Source organism: Artibeus jamaicensis, unplaced genomic scaffold, assembly GCF_021234435.1.
Source record: "Artibeus jamaicensis isolate MK-2021 breed Jamaican fruit bat unplaced genomic scaffold, CSHL_Jam_final contig_1085, whole genome shotgun sequence".
NCBI classification, from domain to species: Eukaryota; Metazoa; Chordata; class Mammalia; order Chiroptera; family Phyllostomidae; genus Artibeus; species Artibeus jamaicensis.
In genome coordinates this window covers 187,529-210,900 of record NW_026521214.1, presented here as the reverse complement: position 1 = coordinate 210,900, position 23,372 = coordinate 187,529, and the positions used below count along the sequence as shown (strand labels likewise).

Genomic DNA, 23,372 nt, shown 5'->3' with positions numbered 1-23,372 from the left:
TAGCCTGGCAGCCAAGGGGAGTGACTCACACGTGTGTGAGTCACATGTGTGAACAATGACGACCTCACTGTACTAGTCAGTGGGAGCAGTAGACGCAGTTGAGTGACCATGTGTACCATGGGGCCATCACATTCAAAATGACTGAGTAAATACAGTAACGAATCTGCATCATGTTTTGCATTAAGCTTGACCATTCATCCACAGAAACTGTTCGGGTGATGCAGAAGGCCGCAGCTATGGGCTACTGGTGATTGGCAGCTTCATAATGATCACACACCCACTCATGCATCCTGTCTTGTGCAGAGTTTTTTTGCAAAACATCAAATCACCCAGGTGACTCAGCCCCCCTGTAGCCCAGACTTGGCATCCTGCAACTTCTGGCTTTTCCCAAAATTAAAATCACCTTTGAAAGGGAAGAAATTTCAGACCATCGATGAGATTCAGGAAAATACGACGGGGCAGCTGATGGAGATTGGGAGAACCGTGCAAGGTCCCAAGGTGCCTACTCTGAAGGGGACGGAGGCATCACTGTGCTATGTACAGTGTTTCTCATCTCTTGAATCTTCAGTAAATGTGTCTATTTTTCATATTACGTGGCCGGTACCTTCTGGACAGACCTTGGACATAGGTGACATGTTTAAATGCTATGACTAAGCGAAGTCACCTAAGGAGTGAGTGAAGAGCGAGAAGCTGTTGGAGAATTGAGCCTTGGGACACTGTGTTGTCTCGAGTTCAGAGAGACGAGGAGGGACAGCAGAACAGACGAAAGCAAGTAGCCACGTAGGAGAAAAGACAGGCAGGTGAGAAAGCGCTGTGAGGAGGACAGAATGACGGACTGTATCAAAGCTGCTCATAAGTCAGAAATAACGTGGCTTTGGGTGGTAAACACACAACGCAACATGCAAATGATGTATTATAAAATTACATACCTGAAACCTATACAATTTTATTAACCAATGGCATGCCAACGAATTTAATGTAAAAAAGTAAAAAAAGTGGGCTGAGAATTGACTCTTATGTCTAAATATATTTATTATGTTTTCAAATATATTATATGTATTATATTTGAAACTAACAGGTCAATGATCAAAATTAATTTCATGAGGTATTGGACTTGAAAGACGCAGTGGAGTGGACTCAGGAGAAATAGCCTGCAGTGACTGGAGGAAGGACTCAGGGCAACTCCGGAAACGTCACTGAGAGAAGACGGATGAATGTGGCAGCAGCTGGAGGGGACCAGGATTGAAGAGTTCGTTGTTGTTTTAACAGGGGGAATAACACAGGATGGTTTGCCGGTGTGCATTTTCTGGAATAGAACAGAAAACTAGGAATGAAGGAGCAGAAAATGCTGGAGTGGTGTCCTTGAGTAGGCGAGATGGGACAGAGTGGAGCAGGGGGCGTGAGGCAGAAATACGGGCAGCCCTTCACCAGTAACGGGGGGAAAGACAGTACAGTGTGTGTGAATTCATGGTGGAGCTCTCCTGGTCACGTTGGTTTTACCAATAAAAGCCTTCTGTGGAGAGGGGAGGTGGAAAAGAGATATTGGAACTTTGAAAAGAGGTCACTTGAGAGAACGAGAGAATGAATGGACAGGTACACGGACTTGAACTGCAGGGTTGAGCCGGTGGCCCACCTCAGGTTAGTGGTCGTGAGCTCAGTTTGACGCCAGTCATTACAATGCGTGCTGCCCCCAGCTGTGCGCGGCCTGCCGCAGCACCCGTGCAGTAGCGTTGGGGATTGCCAGGTGAATATAATTGAAAGAAAGGCGACTATGGGTGACCTGAGGTTGTTTGTGAGGAGTTGAAGATGGTTGGCCGTGGAATTGAGTTGCATAAGGAAGAAAGGGAAGGCGTGAGGGGCAAGAAAGACCGTGAGAAGGAGGTAGGATTGATGGATCATAGGACCTAGTGGGGCTACAGAACTCTTAGGCCGAGGTATTGAAGGGACAGAGCTGGAAATCCAGGAGATAATGGCAGGAGACGGAGCCGAGATCTGGAGGGGTTCTAGTGACTGGTGATGACGAGACCAGGGACTCGCTGGCTCAAAGTGGAAGGCAAGTTCTGGAGGAAGAGGAGAGGGCTGGGAATTGAGGGGCCTCGGGGTCGGAAGGGTCACTCAGATCGATATCGTGGTTACAACACTTGTGCTAGGGGCAGTGTTAGAAAATAGAGTACTAATGCAGTGGCTGACATCTCAAAGACAGGGAGTGGCCCAGAGGTTGAAGTCTGATGTCACCAAGAAGAGGACTGGGTGGCAAGTCTGGAGACAGAAGAGGAAGAAAGGGGCGACGGTCCGGTAGTGGTGGTGAGGAGCGGGGACACCCCCACTGCCTCCACGTCAGAGGTACCAAGAACAAGCAAGAAAATGGCCACCCACCGGGGCCATGGGGAAAGGAGGGAAGGGCCCCTCCCTTTCTCAAGGGAGAGAAAGAAACATGTGGGGAGCACCCAGAGGTGCAGAGGGTCGGGGAGCAGCTGTTGTCAGGACTCTCAGGGCCCTGGGTGTTCATCTGGCTCCCGAACGCCTGAACTCTGGGGTCACCAGAGCAAAGGCCATGTTTGGGGCAGGGAAGGAGGTGATGTCACAGAACACACTTGGCCCCCAAGGACACAGAGTCATTACAGCAGAGGGATTTCACATCGCTCCTGCAATTTAGAAAAAGTTGATCAATCCACAATGCAATTGCCTTTGGCCACGTGTCTCCCAGGGCCCTGATTTGCCATGTGACTTGGGACCCTCCCATGTCCAGCCGCAGGCCTGCTCCCCACCACCCCACTTCACTGCTGTCGGGCCCATGCCACTCGCGGGGTTCCGCCTCACATCCTCTAGCCAAATAAAAAACAAAAACACAAATAGAAACAAGCATATTTGAAAGGAAAATCTATACGCTTCGAATCTTCTGTGCTCTGTAGCTCGGCTACCAGGGAGCGGCACATTCCAAGGGCAGGCGGTGGGCAGGGGAGCGGTGCACGGCGGTGGTTCGGTGGTTCAAGTCAGAGCCTCACGGACCATCCCTGGGTCTGTTTATGATGCAAACTCCAGGCCGGACAGTGTTGGCTCAGTGCGCTTTGTTATCCTTGATTGTTTTCTTTTGTGATCGTGTCTAACGAAAGCTGCATCGGAAGTAGACCTTCTCACGTGTCAGTCTCTGGTTCAAGCAAATTATTAGGGTTACATTTTTTTCTAAATAGAAGATTGATTACAACACGGACTCTATTTTGCCAGTTTCCAAACCTTAAGAAATAGAGGTTTACAATAAGTTCTTTTTGCTTGAGAGTCAGAAGTGCTTTTCAAAACTTTTAAGCATAACTTCTAAGTTATGAACATGAGGACTTTGAAGGGGAGTCAGGTCAAGTGACTTCCCAGCTGGGGAGGAGCCAGGATTCCTGAGTTCAAGGCTCCTTTCCCCTCATCACACACTGTCTTCAGGAGCCGCTTAGGTGCTAAACGTTGTTTCCACAGAGTAGGGCATGTTCTTTAGAGATTACATAGATTTCCTTTGGGTCCAGAGAGATGTTTCATTTCATTCTGTTAAAGTCAGACAGAAAGGGATAAGAGCCACCCGATCTCATTCATGTGGCATATCCTCACGACAGAAAGCAGCGGGTGAGCAGACAAAACTCAGAGACCCACAGACACGGAGAACGGTGTGGGGGTCACTGGAGGGAAAGAGCAGGAGAGTCAGAGGGGGTCAAAGGTGCAGAAAGCAGATTTGACTTTGGGGTGGGGGTGGTGAACTCACCAGGGGATGCACAGAAGCCATAGTGCAGAGTTGTGCACTTGAACCTCAGACGATCTTATTATCCAACATCACCCTAGTAAACCTAATTAAAAATAAAATTAAAATTAAAAAAGAACTTAGATACGTTCTTATTTTTTATTTCGAATGACTTCTTTTGTAAAACAGTCCTGATTGTACACAGCCTCGATACAACACGTGCTCCCCAATCCGTTCCGTTGTGCTCAGTCGACGGCTTTCGATTATCCCTGACTCTTAATGGGGCACGTGTCCACTTCGGTGCCAAAATATTTCTGGGCTTTTGGAAATTATTTTCCTTTGCAGTTCATAAATAAGGTGGATGGACAGGACTGCAGGAATCTCATCATTTCTGACTTCACACTGTCGATTTGATAGCGAGAAAAAGCTTTTGTAATCTTTCAGCATATTCATGAACTACATGAGTGTAAGTTCAAAGCACAGAATACTGGAAACAGATTCATGCCGAATTTATCTTCAACAAAACAGAAAAAATAGCACTGTTCTACTTCACAGAAAAATATTAAGCAAGAACAAATAAAGTATCGCAAGGCAGTGTAACATTTCATTGTTTGACACAAGTCATTTTCTGAATTCTATTGTAAGGCATTAGGTTGCCAGCAGTAAGTGGGAAAAAAAGAGAAATTTTTAAAAAGGTACCTTTGTGTCATGTAGCTAAATTTTTATTCTACATCATTGTTAAATTTTACATCAGCATCTTCAACTCTGTTTTGAAATGTCAGTCTCATAAAGCTAATTTATTGTGCTTGTTATTAGCAGTTATAATGAGATGTGAAAAGCCTAAGATATAAAAATCCCTTCTTTTAGGAGGAATATTATTTTAGATCTATCTAGTGGATGCTGGTGGTCTCAAGTAAGTGTTTCCAACAGTTCAGAATACATACACGTTTCATAATCACCTTTTCAAAGTCACATGGTAATTCTAGGAAAACTTGAATGGATATATTATTTTGTATTTTAGTATTGGCCATTGAAATCAGCCCTTTTATTTTCAAACAGCTAAAAATGTACTTGTGAAATAAAAGTTTAGTATGCTTTAGTGTTCCAAAATATCTTTAAAATCTTGGAAGGAATGTTTTAAATGTGTTTTGGCACCGCAGAGGTGTGGGTCACGGATAAAGTTCTCCCTGAAGTGGAAGACCTGTTTAAATGATCTGGACCCCCCAAGGCACTCGAGGTGTGTCGCTCCCTGATACCCGAGCGCCGGGTGTGGAGTCTGCACTCACACGCTGCGCACAGTAACTGTATGGACCAGGCCAGGGTGTTTCGTGATCCAGTGGATAAATTAATGAACTAAAACCTGTAAGGAGAACCCCAATGTTCAATAACCTCTTTTGAAAATAAATGAAGAGTTGAACAGGCTTTTAGGAAATCTAAATAGATACAATTTAAAGGGGAAAAACATAAGTCAATATTCCACATTCTTCACTTCGGCCCAAGTCCTACCAGCTTACGACTTGACGTGCTGTGATAACCCTGTGCTATGATATCTTAGAGGCAGCTTTCCCGGTCCCCGGCCAGATTCCAAGGAGGCATTCAAGCTTTGGATCCAAGTTCAGGAAGCATCTCGAAATACAGATGCCTGTATGTTTTCAAGGGTTCACTTTGTTTTTCTGTTTTAGAGGCACTGTGCATGTCCCAAAATAAATGTTTTTAGCCAAAAAAAAAAAAAAAAAAAGACACCAGAATATGTTTTCTCTTGGCATTATTTTATTTCAATAAAATCAATACAATTTTGTGTCCTACTTTCTTCACTTAAATTAGTAGGACCATTGTTATGTTAACATAAACTCTTTATAAACTTGAATTTTAATACCTAAACGATGACCCTTTAACTGGATTTGGTATCGATAACTGTTCCCCGTAATTTGTCATTTCATTTGCAGATGATTTTCACCAGTTTAGGATGAATCTCTTTGTACAGAAAGCACTTTGGGCTTGAGCTGTAAGCTTATGCATCCCTCACCGGTGCCTTTTCCAATGCAGACAGCGCACTTGCTGTTGCCGAGTGGCCCACAGATGAATGCCTTCTGCCTTCCCAGGATTCACTGCCCACGTAGCAGGGGTCAGATAAAAGCCCAGTCTCCACACAGAGTAGGGGGCGGAGGTACAGAAAGCCTCCCAGGAATACGCACAGGGGCAAAGGCACTGGGATTGGGTGAGAATATTTCTCACTAGGATGCAAAATAGGAGCCTCAAGCTAGGAGAAATGATTCGACAGCTAAGTCGAAAGAAGCAAGCTCGTGAAGGTCCTTCGGTGCCATGCGAGCACTCAGGTTACGTGAACTTGAAGGTGATGAGATCACGTTTAAACATTTGTGCGTGGAAATGACAAAATCAGTTTGGAGTATATAGTGGGTGTGGTACACTCTACAAAATAAAAGCTTTTTCATTAAAAAAACAAAATATTCATTTTACTGTTAAGCCCAAACCCTGAGAAAAAAATATGTTATAGAAATGTAAAAAAAAAAAATAGGCTGAGAAGTAAATGACATGATGTGATTTTGGCAGTCATTCAACTTTAAAATGTATGCTTAGGAAGCAACCAGCAGTTGATGTATCCCTAGGACATGTGCAGAGAAAAGGGCTTTGTCCTCATCAAAGTGTGCTTACTTCTGGTTCACTTGCTGCCTGTTGTTAGTTCAGAAAGAAATAAGTGCATAAAAATTTAAAAGAGATTTAGGCCCTGGCTGGTGTAGCTCAGTGGATTCAGCGTGGGCTGCAAACCGAAGGGTTGCCAGTTCGATGCCCAGTCAGGGCACATGCCTGGGTTGCAGGCCAGGTCCCCAGTGGGGGCCACATGAGAGGCAACCACACACGGATGTTTCTCTTTCTCTCTGTCTTCCTCCTTTCCCTTCTCTCTAAAAATAAATAAATAAAATCTAAAAAAAAGGAAAACAATTTTAGGAGGCCAAATGAATATATATACATGTATGTAGAGCCTCTGTCTTATAGAGTTCCACAATTTTATTTTATTATTTATTTAATCTTCACTGTGTTTTTCCATTACCCCTTCGTCCCTTACGTCGCCCTCCCCCCAGCAATCACCACACTGTTGTCCACGTCCGTGGGCCCTTTTGCCTTTTCCAGCACCATGTAGGGAGCTTCCATGATGAGCATCGAACTCATCACAAGCTCACGCCTGAGGACATGGTTTTGTGTTTATGATGCAAGTTCTAGAAAGATGGTGCACCTGGGGAGAATATAGTTTCGTGAAAAACACCCATTTCCGAAGTTAAGCCCAGAGCACAGGAAAAAGAACCAGCTCACCTCTGAGCCCGGGCAGGAAGGGACACAGGGTAGGATCTGTCCCGTCTTTGTCACATGGCCTCGGAAAACTAAGATGGCTACATAAAAATTACCTGACGTGTTCTGATTTTGCCCAAACTTGGTAATGAGACAAATGCAGAATGCTAATTTTATTTTATTCGCAACTGTGTTCAAACCATCGAAACCGATTTCCCCAACACTGGCTTAACGGAAATGACCCGGAGGTGGGGGACTCGCCGTGGGGCGAGCAACACACTGTCCACAACCAGCAGCCACGCACGGTTCAGGCAGAAGGCCAGTTACTTCGCTTTCTGTGCGTCCCTGGGTTCCTTCCGCAGGCTGGACGCGTTATAAATACTGCTATTAAATGCTAGAATGGAAATTTCCTGTGTTGGCTGGGACAGAAAAATATATAAAAGAAAAAAAATCAAACAATAACATTTCCATATGGCTTTATGATCTTAGTTGTATTTTCGTAGGCATGGAGTGTCTGTGGCTCAGCAATGCATTTTTTTTCCCGATTCTATTGTTTTTGTTCAATAAAATTTTTTAAAAATTAGAACTAAGGTTCTCCTATCTGCCAAAAAACGCGTGCTGGGAGCTTCCTTGCTACATTGTGGAAGTGTCCCAATTCATACTCACACGCTTCCAAGCTTTCTTTGAGCCCCACTGAGGCGCTCCCTGAAAGGTTGCTGATAGCTTTATCCCTTACGATAGACCCGCACTGATGCCTGAAAAATTTTTTCCACTGGCTCAGTATGTTAGCTCTGGGCTAGCGTAATTAAGGTTAGAGACAATATTTTCTGAGGAAAGGAAGAAAATGCAGAATAATCAGCTCTGAGTTATTTATTCTGTGAGTACAGGTATGTTCAGCAACAGCTTTCTGGATGATGGGGGTTGGCTATCTTTTTATGCAGTCATTGGCAGGAAGCCATTATTCAAATGGGTTTAGGCAGTGACGTCTATTCTGCAAAGGAGCGTCTTAGGACTACGAAGGCTTTAAATTAGACTTGAAAACTAACATGAATGGCTCATAAATATAAGATTTTTAATCCTGCTTTTAGGTTGGCATCATTGTAATGTAGAAATAATGCTTCTCTAGGTCAGCGCCCGACAAAGTTGGCAGGACAGCCATGTGATGTGTGCATCGGGCCGTAGAGGAGCACCGGAGCGTCGGGGGTTTGGGGGGACTTGACCAGAAATGGCTCCCAGGTTCTTACATTTAGAGAACTCCTACCCTGTGGGGCCAGTTTTCTCTGGGGCAAATAAATGGGCATGATAAGTCGTTTTCGCTTCTGTAGCAGTGTATTCGAAGATGGTGTGCAGCTGGTTGGTGTTGACCACGTGTGTGATTAAGTCTAATGTGCTGCCGACGCCAGAAGGTGAACTGAAGACGTAACTGGTTTCGGTTCTGTGGTGCGCACTCACCACGGACACGCTGTTAGCTAACCCGTGTGTGTGTACGGGCAGGTGTGATCATGATTTCGTACTCAGACTGTCACGGGGCTGTGCTCAGTGTTGTCGAGAGGGAAATCGGGGGAAGATCCGGAACCTACTCTGCTGCTTTGGCCTTGTACTTGGCCGCTCTGTTATCTCTTCCCATCCCCCATTTGAAATGTCCAAGTAAAAGATACTCAAAAAGCATTAAAATCTCTCCCTCTCTCCACTCCCTTTGTCCCCTTCCCTGACGCCCGCCCTCCCTCCCTGTTGACTGAACGACACAGTGGCCGGTCCGCCGCCAGCCCAGGCTGTCCTGTTCAGCACGACCAGCGCGAACACTCCGGGCCCCTAGTTATTCATGCGAGGCTGTCACAAGACCCTAACTATTGGGCCTTTGAAGAGTGACTCAGGAGACTCGTGATTTTTTTTTCTTAATCCTCCATGATCCATCTGGCTTTAAAATTGTTGGGTAATCTGATTATTTTATAATGTCAAGAATAAGTGAGATTACTAACTCCTACATAGATACTTAGACTTTTGTAGAGAAACAGAATGAGCACATCTTTGGTGGGCTATTTGGAAATAAGGTGAAGGGAAGGCGTCGTCCAGAAGGCGAGCTTCCAGCAGAGGCAGCGCACCAACCACGGCTTTTCCTTCTACTGCTGGCTTCCCCACACCAGAGAACAGAAAAGCCAGTTTTCTGAAGTCTGGAGAACAACGGCAGGCAAGGGCCCCATGGCCATTCTTAGAGAGCATGACAGTCACTAGGGAGTGAGGTTGTCCAGAGTTCTTGGGGTCTTTATCAGAGGCAATCAGAATAAAGGTCTGAGCCACACTCTAAGTAAGCTTGCTTTCCATAGCCTAGCGCAGAGCACCGATGAGGTGCAATACGCGAAAAGGGTAAATACATACTTACATGCGTGTTTCCATGCTTTCATAAAGGCATATGGGTGTTGCACAAGTACATCTGTCCACCACTCAGGGCTAACGATGGCACACCCATTACACATCTTTAATAAATACCTTCTCGATGTACGGCACCACAATCCCTTCATGCTATAAAACTTGCCATTTAATATCTAACACAGAAAAATTACCATTCATCTTCCTTAAGCCTAGAGATGCATTTTGTTATGTAAATAATCTCATCTTCACTGATCTAACCTAAAAGTTGTTTAAAATATCTCTGAAAATTACAAGCCTGTGATGAACACCTCCCAGATGCATTCGGATAAAGGTCTATACTAACATTTCCTTATCTGTTTATTTGCTCTTTTCAGGAGAAAGGAAGACAACAGTGTCTTGCACAAAAATCATGAACAAAAATATCAGCATTGTGGACAACAAGAAGTGCAGACACTTAACAAAGCCGGAGCCACAGATTCGCAAGTGCAACGAGCAGCCGTGCCAAACCAGGTAACCAGGTCCACCACCCGCTTGGGCCCTGTGTGCCCGTTAAACTGCTGGTCTTCAAAACAGAGAATGTGACCGGGATCACATAGTCCTGAAAGCAGTGCAGGTGATCCGCCCCAAAATATGTGGTTTCCAGTAAGCAAGGTCTGTGAAAGGCAGCCACTTAATGGTATGTGCACCAGAGCCTCAAGGGTAGGGTTTACCTTGACCTTAACTGAGCTCCCTGCAGTGTGAAAACAACCGCTCACTGAGGCGAGGAAAAGTCATTGCAGTTATTGGGTCAGCGATTGGCCACCTCCTCAAACATCTGGCTATCGGCTGATTGCAGCTGCTCGTTCTGGAATTCCTCGTACTGGTGTGTGAGAACCTGCCTGGGGTGATGGAAACCAAAGCGGGCTGGCCAGGACCCAGTCCCCTGCTCAGTCATGGCACTGGTCCCCAGCTGGACCCTCACGTCCTCCCCCAGAGTTCCCCAGGCCACCAGCCGACTCTGGTCACCAGATTCCCATCCTGGGTCTTGGTCACTGGATCGTTGGTGGCTTCGGTCCCTGGTGACTTCCCCAAGGAGCAATAGGCAAGAAAGCAGGCAAGGAACTCACGAGCAGAGGGAAGAGGTGTAGAGAGAAGCGATGCCTTAGTAAGTGGCGGAGATGAGTGAGAGGCGGTTCTGCTTAGCGGAACCGGGGAGCAGGCAGCAGCCAGGCTGCTGGGCGTGGTCTCTGGAAAGTCCACGCACTGTCATATAAAGCCACGTGGGGCCTGAGTGGGACTAAACCCCAGTGTCCAAAGTCCCCAAAACTTTTAGGGACACACTGACAAAAAGAGTGTGAGGCCACACCGATTCCTCTAGAATGTGAAGACAGGGACTTTTATTCTGTCCTGACACTGAGAGAACTGTTGAGGCTCAGTGAGTTAGCGTGTGGCTGTGAGTTTTTAGGGAATCGAACAGAGAATTGGTCTCTCTCGCTGTAATTTCTGCAGTGGAGTCGTGAACTTACACATCCTACAACATGGATGGACAAAGAATTTGCAGCTTTGTAGGGATTCGTCACAAATATGATCTTCATGGCCCTCCACCACGGTGAGGAAGTGTGTACCGGGTAAGGGTGGAGGGCAGAGCAGCCTGGGGACTCTGTTCAGGCTTCTACCTTCAGTGATCCCTTTGGGAATCAGTGTCCTGAGGGCTGGTGCACAGTTCCCGCTTCCTTCGCCCCACCCTGTCGTACCCCTTTCTGAGGCAGCCCTGCTCCCTGAGTTCCCTCCGTCTCTGCCCATCGCAAAACTCAGTTATTACGCCCTGCAGACCCGGCTCGTGCCACGTTGATGAGACTCCTTCCTCCCCGCACTCACCCCAGAGCTGAAGCCCCCAGGCCGGCTTCGCTGTAGATGCCGTGTGTTTAAGGGGTCAGACGCTCACTGGCAGCCTTCCCCTTCCCTCGCAGTCATCCTCTGATGACACCACGCCTCCTCTGGGAGAAAATATGTCTCTAGGGGACAGGACAAAAGAGTGGAAGGTCAGAGAATGTGCGAGGCCGGCGCTGCTTACCTTCCGACATGGGACCAGATTGGGTGCAACCAGGGCGGTGCGGCCGCAGACGTGTTACCCACAGTCCTCTCTGGGTCATTGGCGTTCGGTGCTGGGCAGATGCCCAAGCGAAGTGCTGGGCCTTCGTCCTCTCAGTTAAACGACCTGGGTCCTTTCTTGCTGTTATCATTCCTAAGAATTGTCTTTCTCTTTATTTCTTTTCAGTAGATATAGCATTTCTATTTAAGCGCTATTTTAAAAATACCATTTTAAAAATGCTATTTATCTTGCAGTAAGTAATTTATTAATATATTTCAAAACACCATTTGTTTGATATACAAGTAACGCTCCTGTATGGATGAAGGCGCCCTGGCTTTTTCTGCTCTCAGGAACCTTGAACAAGCTGCTCGGGGGACAGGAGTGTACTTATCACTTTCTAACTCGGTCAGTGAAGGACCAGAGGGCACGACGCACATCACTGGTGGTTCACTCACTGACCGTGGCCATCTTGGGGGGAAATGACCCAATAATGACTGAGTAAAGTGAACAGTTTTAAGAGTCTGTTTCTGGGTCAGGGATTTTTGCAGCTAGAGACTGGCAGTCTCTCTGTCGGAAGCAGTGTTTTTCCAGTCTTGGGAATGAAGGCCGTGTGATCTGCCCCACCAAGAAGCGATGTCGGCGAGGTTAGCCAAACCAGTGAGGAGAATGGACCCGAGTAACCAACTCTAGGGGTCCTCACAGGAAAGCGTTCCAGGGCTCCCCAGCATCGCACCACCTTTATTTCTCTTGCCTCTTCGGCTGCCCCGCCCTAGTAAGAAACATTCTGATTGCCACTCACATTTATTGATGGGCTCACCAAATGGTCTGGTGGAACCCTATGTGCCAAATATAAAATATATTGGTGTCCTAGTGAATAGCTTTGTAAGAAAGAATCTTAAAGATGAGGAAGTGGGATAATTCCAAATTAGATGGATTCTAAAACAAGATGTTTTCTCTCCGTACAATACATATTATGCCCTCTCTTCCTGAGCATTTTCACGGAGCAGGAAAGCAACTTTTTACATTGTACTAAGGATCCCTAAAATGAGTTTCGTTCAAAAAAATGAGACTCCATGAAGCTGAAAACACCTCTTTTTTCAAGTGTCTTGGATTCCATAGTAGGGGAGAAAAGGGGACAAAGGAGGAGTTTGACTGCTGTGCTTGTGGACCGGGTGTCCTTGGACAGAGAGATGAGGCAGGAACCAATGGAACTGGATAATTGATGCTTCCTTTAGGAAAAATCTAGAAGCCTCCACAGCAAAATGGTAGGCCTGCATCACTGTTAACGGGACAGCAGACAAGAACCTCGCTAGAGCTGATACCGGGCCCAGATGTTACCGCGGGTTGGGTTGGTTTGTTTTGTTTTCAGAAACGGAAGCAAAGCATCACTTAGACTGGAAACATTGTGCAGATGAGGGCACTAGGCTGTGAGAGGACGCAGCATCTCTGCCTCATCGTTAAGAACATATGGGCTTAAGTTGGGAAGTCGAGGCCGTTTCTATGAAACGGGGGGATACACAAATTCCATTTCAAGATGTGTTTGATGCAAAGCTGTTGTGCAAAAGGCACCATGGGGGCCAAAAAGAGCAAGGCCCCGTGGAGAGATGACTTGCTTATCAGCAAAAGGAGGTCCCATTCTGTAGGTAGCCTTTGAGCCCCTGCGCTCCCCCAGAGAATAACTTGTAAGCATCATGTGAGTGCCACAAGCCAGGGGGCAGAGGCTCAAGGGGACACAGCCCCTGTGGGTTGGATGGGGGAAGCCCTTGTAGGAGGCAGGGTCTTGGGGCCGGCAGTCAAGGAGCTATAAACAATGGATGTTCCAGAAACAGATGCCCCCAGGTGGAGACAGAAAGTGTTTGGGTGGCAGGCTGAGCGTGCGGTGGGTTCTCTAACCAAGTGGGCAGTGAGGCTGCTGAGATGGAGGAGTGAGTACAAGTCGTTTATGAGTGCACGGCAGTGGAACGTGCTGCATCCTGAGTGGCTGCTGTATGGCGGCCCAGTGACCGCCTTCACAGATGGGAATGTGGAACCTGGGCAGCCGTTAAGCACCGTTGTATGGCCGTGCACAGTGAGTAGGGAACCAGGGAGGCGGCCCTGGCATCTGCCGGCCCTGCTCTGTGCCTGAACACAGCTGTGCAGATGGTTTAGTGAGGAGCTCAGACCCCCAGAAGGGCGTCCTGATAATGGGGAGTGCGGAGGGGGTTTTATGGACAGGAATGGGGCAAATCCCAGGTTTCATGAATCAATCGCTTTTCTGGTGTAGGCCTTGGTTCCTTCCTGAAAGAAATTTGGAGAGCTGTTTAGATTCAGAGTCGTTAGGGGAGACCCCGGTTCATTAGAGATGGTAACGCTCTTCTCATTCATTCCCATGACTCTCACTTTGCTCTTAGATGGATGATGACAGAGTGGACCCCGTGTTCGCGGACCTGCGGAAAAGGGGTGCAGAGCAGACAAGTGGCGTGTACCCAACAACTGAGCAACGGGACGCTGACCAGGGCCCGGGAGAGGGACTGCGCCGGGCCCAAGCCCGCGGCGGCGCAGCGCTGCGAGGGCCAGGACTGCATGACCGTGTGGGAGGCAGGCGTTTGGTCTGAGGTGCGCACACGCCCCCCCTTCCTCTTTCCTGACCCTTGGCTTCTTCAAGGTCATGTTGCATCACAATTGGAATCTCTGTACACTTGATGTTTTTCAATGTTGATTTTTCTGACAGTAAAAAAGTACACTCATTATAAGTAATTTCAAAAAAATAGGAAAAAAACAAAGCTATATTTACTCTTTATTCCATAAATACTGTAACATGATCGGGAGCATGTTTTACATACATTTTAGAATCCTGCTTTTCCATTTATGGGCCATAAGTGTACTGTTAAGTAGGCACATATGAAAATGTACATTTGACTCATTATATAACCCTGAGCATTTAAAAGGGAAAGTAGAAGAAAGGAATTAACATTTAACAATCATTTTGTGATCCAGGATTGTGTTCTTAGTTCATGTTTAGTATATTGTTTACATTTAATCACCAATGCAAGAAATTCCGTTTTGTCCTCATATGATGTAGCTCAAAGGCATCAGTTCACTCAAGTCCTACCCAAGTGGGAAAGCTGGGGTTTGAACCCTGTGCCCCACTTACCTGCTACCTTGTAGCGTGTAGCGTGTGGGTGTGTTCCATGCCTAATGGCTGCTTTATTTTCTGTTATCATGGTGCATGTTATTACATAATAATAAATACCAGTCCTCATATTTCCTGGCTGCTCTGAAGCACATTAGGTGAGTGTGTGGGAGTGTGCACACGGGCACACACACATTTACATGCTCACACCAGTGCACAAAGGCAAATGCACACACATACCCCGAGCAAAATCGCCCATGTGCTTAATTCCAGAACGTTAGATAGGATACGAACATGCCAAACAGAAAGTGCTGGGTTGCAGTTAGTAACCAGTGTTTGGAAACGAGGATAAAGTAACTCAGATAATAACGTGTGTGACTATTGTTTGGCAAGCCCAGTCCCCCGAGAGTCCCCCCGCAGTGTGACTTTCTGTTGTGTTTCCCGAGCCATCCCTGGCTGTTTAACGGGTTCTTCTTCCTGTGCAATATCCGATTTCACATCAAAGTGGACCAAATTCAGTCTGCAGAGAAGATTCACAGAAATATCAGAAACGGAAATATCTCCTGCCTAACCGTAATGTTCTGCAAGCTCGTCAGGAGTAAATAGTCAGAAATATTCTCCTGTATGGATTTTTGGCACCAGCTGCAAAAAAATGCCATGTCTCAATGCAATATACCAATCAAAAAGCATTGCTCTTATTTTGAGTTCACTTAAAAATTGATTGTATGGATCAGGGTTAATCTCAACTGCAAAGAATAAAAATATAAATATTAGTACACCAAATCACATGTACACATCTACTTTGAAGAGCACCATATTCAGACACAACCCATAAATGAGGAGATAACTACTTACTTGTGCAAAATTTAGTGTGTTGGGAATATCACTAGTTCTACACTCAAGTTTTCAGGAACACAAGTGTCGGAAGCCACGTGGTTATTCCTATACTGTGTCGGCACCAGCATCCACCCGCACCTCTCTCTCCAGACCTTTTTGAGGCACAAATATAAGTTGGATCTTCATGCCTGCCATACCTCTCATTCTGCTCCACACCCCTGTGGTCCCTCCCATGCCATTTTGGTCCCTGTGTCCAGAAGGTCAGTGGCACACACCTTTGTAAACCTGGGAAGCTTTGTACATATTCCACAATAGAAACCCTACCTGTAAGAGAGGGGCAGGTTGCACCGGAAATGTCTTCGGAGTATATGTGTGTTTCCTGTCATCACCAGTGTCACCAATGTCAACCAAGCACCAGTCATTTGTCATGCGAATGAAACTGTCTGTGAACCAAATTATATTTCAATCCATGCAACTGTTCAGAATGATGATTTCTAGAAACATATAATTATGTAAAGATATTCTTTATTTTGGCTATTTCTTACAAACCCTCTGAGCCGCAGGAACGGTTTGTAAGAAATGACAATCTGTAGGAAATTCTTGTTTTTCACAGCATGTCTTAAGGCTAAAACAGAGTAAGTCTTAGCAAAATAAAAGAATGAATTTTCTTGCATGAGTCTGTGTAAAAATGTGAGGTCGGTCAAACGCAGTATTCGCATTTTGACCGTTGCACACTGTTTGCCTTTCGCCAGTGACCCCCGCGTTATATTCCTCCCCGTGATCATCGTCGTCCTGCGTTCCGGAAACCCTCTCACCCCCGGCGCTGTGCGCTGAGCTGCACCCAGGCTCTGACGAGAGCGCAGCCTGTTCTGGTTCCTTATGCTCCTGCCTGGCCTTTCTGTGGGTCCCAGGCTTATCAGAGACGAGTAGAACCAAGGCTTTGCATAATTTCATCATTTGCCCATGTCTCCTAATCGCCGACTTTCCCCCGCCGTCTGGTGTTGTCTTCCAGTGCTCGGTCAAGTGCGGCAAAGGTGTCCGTCACCGGACCGTGAGGTGCACCAACCCCAGAAAGAAGTGCGTGCTCTCCACCAGACCCAGGGAGGCGGAGGACTGTGAGGATTACTCGAAATGCTACGTGTGGCGGATGGGCGACTGGTCTAAGGTGAGCATCATTCTGTTCCCTCTCGATATCAGGTTTTGGGAGTGGCTGCACCCACACCGGCAGGCGTTTAGGGGGGATGGAAAGTGGAGGTAAAGATCGTGGCTGGTGGAGTATTATGTCCCTGGGTTCAAATCCTGCCTGCCTATCCATCATTATGAACCCTAGAAAACTGTTTTAAAGACTAAGATAAAATGTATAAAGCAATTAACACCCTTTTGTCACAAAGAAACCTCTGAAAAACACTTTTATTGTTGTTTTGTTACTAGTTTATTTTTATATAGTTCTTTGTAAGGAATTTCTGCATAAAACTTATCAAACACTATCAGGTAAGTTGACTGTACTTGAACAATAAAAAAAGTTAACAAAAAGAAAAAATATATAATTTAGGAAGGAATTGGCAGAAACAGTCAAAGGAATTCCCGTCACAATAGGTAAAAGACATTCTTCTTCCCACCAGTATTTGGGGGGGTGTGAAGAAGAAGGGGAAGCAATGGGGTTCTTGAAACCTCGCAGTCAAATCGAGTGGATCCATTCGGTGGTTGAACAGTTTAATACCAATGAATGAAGTAGAGAGTCTCATGTATAAATGAACTGTGTTCACTCTGCAATGTATTAGCAAATACGCACAGCTTAAGATGAAGTTCTGATCCTACCTAGGTGAAAATAGCTCTCAACTACCAGTTTTCAAAAAATGTAAATAGTAATCAAATGACCCCCATGCCCGGCCACATTTAGCTGTAACATAATATACTTACTGTCCTTGGATCAAACTTTTACCTACTGTAGAAGTAAAAATAGAGCGGTTCCTGAATAGCGCCGAGGGCCGTTCTGAAAGAAATGTCTTCACTGAATTGTACGCTGTGCTCCGCCAGCTTGCCCGGTGTTGCCCACCCGCCCCCCAGTCCGTGGCATCTAAGATCTACTTCCCCGTGATTAGCCACACATCTCTTCCCTACCGGAATCTGTTTATCAACGGGGCCTCTGAGTGCTGGGCAAACTGTGCTCTCTTCCCTCCACTCAGAACATTCAGGTTCACGTTCACGTTGGGACTCTCCAAGGAGGCATTTGTAAACCATGCGAATCGATCCCTGGCTCCAGAATTGGGGAATATTCAGCCCAGTCCACGCAGCTTGTAATCGATGAACCATGTAAGGAAATGTCAGACTTCAGAGTAAACAACTTCTAAGTGGAAGAAAACTCCAAATGAACCACAGATTTTTCTTTTTTTTTTTTTTTATGTCCAAGGCTTATGTTTCCTCAGTTCTAAGAGAGAGAGAGAGATACAATAGGATGATACAGAAAGACAGTGGTTTGGAAGTCAGGAGACCTCCATTGTGGAGAGGAACAAATTGGTTCGGCCACTGAACCGCTTTGTGTCTCTGTTTCCATGTGAGTGAAATGAGGAAAACAGACGTCATCAGTGTGGCTTTCACGCTGCGTGTATGTATGAACGCTTCATTCAGCATTGAAGGCACAAAGCAGGATGAGAAAGCGAAGCGCTGGTTGGAGAGGTGTGGGGGCGTCAGCCACTGCTCACTTTCAGCTGTGAGGACGCTGCGTTGGTTTGTTTTGGCCGGTGGGATACCGGACATTTTCCTTAGTGATTCGGCACTAAGGAAAAGTTTAAAAACCACTAGACTATGTGAGCTACACTTTTCCAATTTTATTAGACTATTCTGAGTGATAAATGTTGTTAACCCTGTTAACTACAAAAAACCAAGTGTGTAACTGCAAAAAAACAGGAGATCCACGTGTTACTGTAATTGATGACACAGAACTAACCGGAAGCTCCTCCATGGCAGCGAACGGAAATAGGGCAAATCCTGTTTTCATGACAGAGGCCGAGGATTGATATGTGCTTCTCATGTGCCTCTTATGCAAAATGGAAATGAACTGGGGAGGTCATAGAAAACATTCATTTTGGTGTTTCAGGCTATGCGTGAAAAAATGCCTTTTAAATTGCACCGCAGTTCCACGCACCTGATTTTTAAACATGCCTGGGCGGAATCACTGTGTGCTGATTTCCTTGCGTTCTTCCCTTGCTGCCCATGCAGAGCGTGGGTTGTAGGGAGAGCGATGGACCAGCACGGTCAGAGTCCCTCATCCTTCCGTGACCTTCCGTCTTGGTTTGTTGGGCTGTCAGTTTCTTCACTGGCTTTTTTTAGAAGATCCGGAATGTTGCATATTTTCACTGTCTATGAATCTAAGTCTGCTTTTTCTTCAACGCTGTGCCCTCCTTCCTTCATGACGGCGGCCTCGGCAGGACAGATGCCAGCCGTGGCGAGAGCCAGTGGCCCTCACTGGGCTTTACCTACTTCATTCCTCCTGCTTTTACTCCCAGGATGTCACTTTCACGTCCCCAGATAATTACAGAGAACGAGAATAACGCCGTGATACTTCCACTGCAGTGACTGAAATACTAACAGACAGAGGTGGCATCGATCTCTCTTCTCACCAGCTGGGACCCTGGGACCAAAACCAGCGCCAACGTGTGCCCAGTTGTGGTGGATTCCTGGGCTGCTCCAAGGCCGATTAATCTGCTAGTTTCACTTGAATTCTGACATGTTTAAACTGCTGAAAAACCTAAGTGCACTTAAAATTGAGCCCTGCATTCTTTTTTTTTTTTTTTTTTTAGATTTTATTTATTTATCTTTAGAGGGGAAGGGAAGGAGAGAGGCAGAGAAATATCAATGTATGGTTGCCTCTGGTGTGTCCCCTGCTGGGAACTGGCCTGCAACCCAGGCATGTGCCCTGACTGGGAATCAAACTGCGGTCCTTTGGTTCGCAGGCCCGCACTCAATCCACTGAGCTACACCAGCCAGGGCTAAGCCCTGCATTCTTTAATTTGGAATGTTTGATGCACTATCCATAAGGTCCAGCTCTAAGAACCTCCTCCTCCCTCAGGGGTTTTGCTAGGGAATTGATTACGAGACGGACAGACCCCCAGGGTCCCCATTGTCGAAGCCTCGCTGACCGCCGTTGGGCCACAGCGATGCCAGACACACAGAGGCTTCCTAAGAACACGGCCTTTGCCTCACAGTGTGAGCCTGTGTGCTTTCCAGCATTTATGGTTTGGTGGTTTTGCGTAAACAGTGGGATAACTGCTCTCTGCTTCAGAGGAAAAGCATATAGACCCAGGCACACTCGAAGAGAAAAGATCACCCGTCGTGAGATCATGACCTCTGATCTCTCAGTAAATGGGATGCAGCCCTTGTTCAACACTCATGTGTATCTCACCGAGACTGGAAGGCTGGCAAAGACAGGACATGATGTTGCGCTTTGCTCTGGCGAGGGTTAACCATGGACACCATCGGGTGCCCCGTGGGGACTGAGTCTCTGATACAGATGTGGCTTTAAGGTCTTTCCTGGGTGACAGGAATGTAACTCGTATGTTCTCTGCTGGCATGAACTGTAGTCACTCAGGTAAGCTGTCCTGAGTATGAGACACTGGCTGTGAAATATAACATAGTCTCTCATGTTTAATGAAACGCCATCTTTTCTGCTTGACCTTGGCCTTTCCGACTTTACTTGAACTTCTGCAACTTCTTGTTTTCATTACCGAAAGCCAGGAGAGGAGCAAATAAAAGAGTATTATTGTTTACCTGCCAAACAATTGAGTCTTTTTTGAAGCTTTTTAGGGTTAACTTTTCTGTGCAGGACTAACAAGTGGTTTATACTTTCTCAGGTGAATTATAATGACAACACACCTTGGAACTGGGCCTAACTATGGTATATTCTTAGAATCGATTCATACACTACAATTTGATTTTAATTTAGTCCTTTAAAATTCCGGGAAATGAATAGTTTTGGCTACATATCAAATTATGACATGATTAATAGATTTTTGGAGATCATGAGTCTTTTTGTGATGATATAATTCAAAATGCTGCTGAAAGAAAAATCATTTTGGATGACTTAATTATGTATATCTTTGTTTAGAAGTACTGTATGTAAAAGCTTACAGTAGAAATCAGTCATTTTTAACTTCTGCTGCAAAGGGAAACCACAATTCTATTCCGTATGTTCAGATGAATAGAAGAGGAATCTCAAAACTCAGTCAGTTCTTCCCAGTGGATACGAGAAGTAGAGCAGCCCGGATGCACGCTGCCTCACTAGAAAAACTGCATTTACGCCGATAGCAATGCCACTTACTCTGAGGTCATTTCTGAACGGTTTTCTAGTTCTGTGTAGTTACACGTCTCAAGGTGGTGTTTACAATACTTTTCTGCATTTTTTTCTGAAAACTGTGCTGTAGCTGAAACTCAAAATAAAACATATTGATTGCTTAATCTATTTGTGTAGCTATGAAAGACCTGCCTCTATCTGGGTTATTTCTAGTAAAAGAATTTTCTTACCACCCATACTGCAGATGTTACGGACACCCACCGTGAATATTCCATTGTCCTAGGGCTCTGTCATAACTGTGGGAAAACAACTGTGCCTCTTCCTTAGTATGATCCTGTAATTTTTTTAAAAAAGAAGCTCAAAAATAGAATTTTAAATTAAGTGAATTATGCCAGACCTTTCTCGAAGGGGGCTGTGCATGTACAACTTCAAGTGTTCTCACATTGCTTTAATTATTAAGTTAGAACAATTCAACAGGAAGGGGCAAAATCAAAGAAACAGCAGTTCTGTGAGAGACTCCTCACTGACACACTTAAAATAAGTGGACAAAGACAGACAGATGGTTCACTAGTACCCCGTCACGCCTTTATTCAGATTGGCCAACAGTCAGTACAAGTAACTTGGTCTGCACCTTTTCACACGTCCCTAAAAAAAATAAAGCTTTCATTTCTTCGTCTTTGTTACGGTAGATTCATAGAGAGACAGGCCGTGTGCACCCGAAGCTCTGAGTAAGTTAATGGGCCGTCACAAGCTGCTCCGAATCTTATTTTCTACCTGGAAGCTTGTCGGTCCTGAAAATTCACAGCGACAGAAGTGACTCTGACATTGCAGCTGGTAGGAAATGGTGGATAATCAAAGGGGACATTTCTTGCCACTGAAGGAAAAGTCAGTGACTCACAGAAGGAAATGTAAAGAAACAGCATAATCAGTGCAGTCCAGAGCGTCTTAAACCAAACGACCGGCTAGTGCTGTGCTTTCGGTGATGGGTCTCTGCAGCTTCGTGTTTCCACAGTAAGTCAAAAGGCGGGAGAAGAGCCAGACCCCCAGTCCTGAAGGAGGGTTTCTTGTTGCCCCGCGATGGGCTAGGACCTTCGCACTGCAGATTCTCACACGTCCTGACTGGCCCCTGCAAGCTGGCAGGTACCCCTCCAATTAAAATCCCCTTGCAGGAGGTCCCAGAACACAGCTGAGGGTATCCATAGCTTGCTGGTTTTAATATGAGTAAAACGAAGCAAGTTCTTACAGGTTAGTACAGGGGAGCTCAGTCAGTCGTTAGAAAGATTTCCCATTCCAAGTTAAAGAAATAATTAGCAGCAACAGCAAATAGCCAGATTACACACCCCACGGACAATGTGAAAATAGGAAGTTGTAAGTATTGGCCAAAACTAGAAAATCAGAGGCTGAATAAAATGGGAACTGCCACATGCGGAAAGTACACCACTGAGTAGACACAGTAGTAAAAGTTGTCATCGCCGAAGACCTGAATGTCACCGTTTTCGTAAGACTAAATTCATAATAATTTAGGGATTCTTGAGCAAAGACCTGAATGTCACCGTTTTCGTAAGACTAAATTCATAATAATTTAGGGATTCCTGAGCCTTGCACTCCCCAAGTCAAGTTCCATGGAGAACGTCCGTGGTCTCCGAGCGCGTGGTCTCCGAGCGTGAGAAACACCACAGCTGAGCAGCAATGAGCAAGCACCAGGTCTGCCGCAGCACTTTTCGGCCCCTCTGGCGCTCTGCCCTTCCTCAGGAAGTCTGGGAAAGAGAGAATGGCGTTGCTCATTTCCTTTAACCAATGGTCACTGTCAAAGAGCATGTAGCTGGCTCGTAGTGTAGTGTAACGCACTAGAGTTACCCATAATCTAGAAAATGATTCTTGAGATAAGACTTCATCCCCATGCAGAATTATTTTCTTTTTTTTAAAAAGATTTATTTTTCAGTTGCAGAATTACATTCTGATTTTGTCGACAAGTCTATTGATATTTGGAAAAATAACAGCTTATCCTTTTTATAACTGTGAGTCATCTCAGAAGACAGGGACGTTCGGGCAGCAACCCCCAAAACAAACAGGGGTCTATCACACTGAAATTCTATCACCTTGGGGGCTGGCCAGTGACTTACATAAATCAAAGATTGTGGGGAGGTTTCAGACATTTGTCTGTTGAGGAAACTCGTCCCAAGAAAGCCTAAGTTAAGAGACCTCTTGCATTATGGGAATATTTATTTGAAAACTCACTTGTCTGTAGGCTGTTCACACTAAATAAATCACTCTATGATAAATAGGATTCTTTTCCTCAAAGAAGACCTGCGATTGTTTGGTTTAGATAAACCCACTGAGCGTTTATACAACTTGCTCCTCGCCGTTCTATCTGGAGAATATAGCTCTCCTAAACCGTGCCCCCGAATCCCGAAACTCTGGCTGTCCAATTGTTTTGCCAGAGACTGGGACACTTTTTGCATTTCTATCTTTTTTATTTTTAAGACCTCTTGAGAGTCTTATTATTGTCCCAGATATATATTTAAAAATGAATTTTCACAGCGTTTGAATCGCTGCGTAGTAAAAATGAATAATCACAGCATTTGAATCACTGCATAGTAAAATGCACTTGGCTGGTATGATTGAACCCAGAGGAAATGTGCTGAGTTAAAAAGAATGAGGCATGCAC

At 45.6% G+C, this 23,372-nt stretch overlaps 1 protein-coding gene across 1 annotated transcript in view; it reads left to right on the top strand.

Annotated features, from left to right (window-relative positions):
- The window catches only part of ADAMTS19 (ADAM metallopeptidase with thrombospondin type 1 motif 19), a 216,343-nt gene that overhangs the window by 179,681 nt on the left and 13,290 nt on the right, over window positions 1–23,372 (top strand). The window contains exons 19-21 of the mRNA XM_037164084.2: window positions 9,769–9,904; window positions 13,856–14,060; window positions 16,427–16,579. Of these exons, the coding sequence (XP_037019979.2) occupies window positions 9,769–9,904; window positions 13,856–14,060; window positions 16,427–16,579 (494 nt within the window). The remainder of the gene's footprint in view (window positions 1–9,768; window positions 9,905–13,855; window positions 14,061–16,426; window positions 16,580–23,372) is intronic.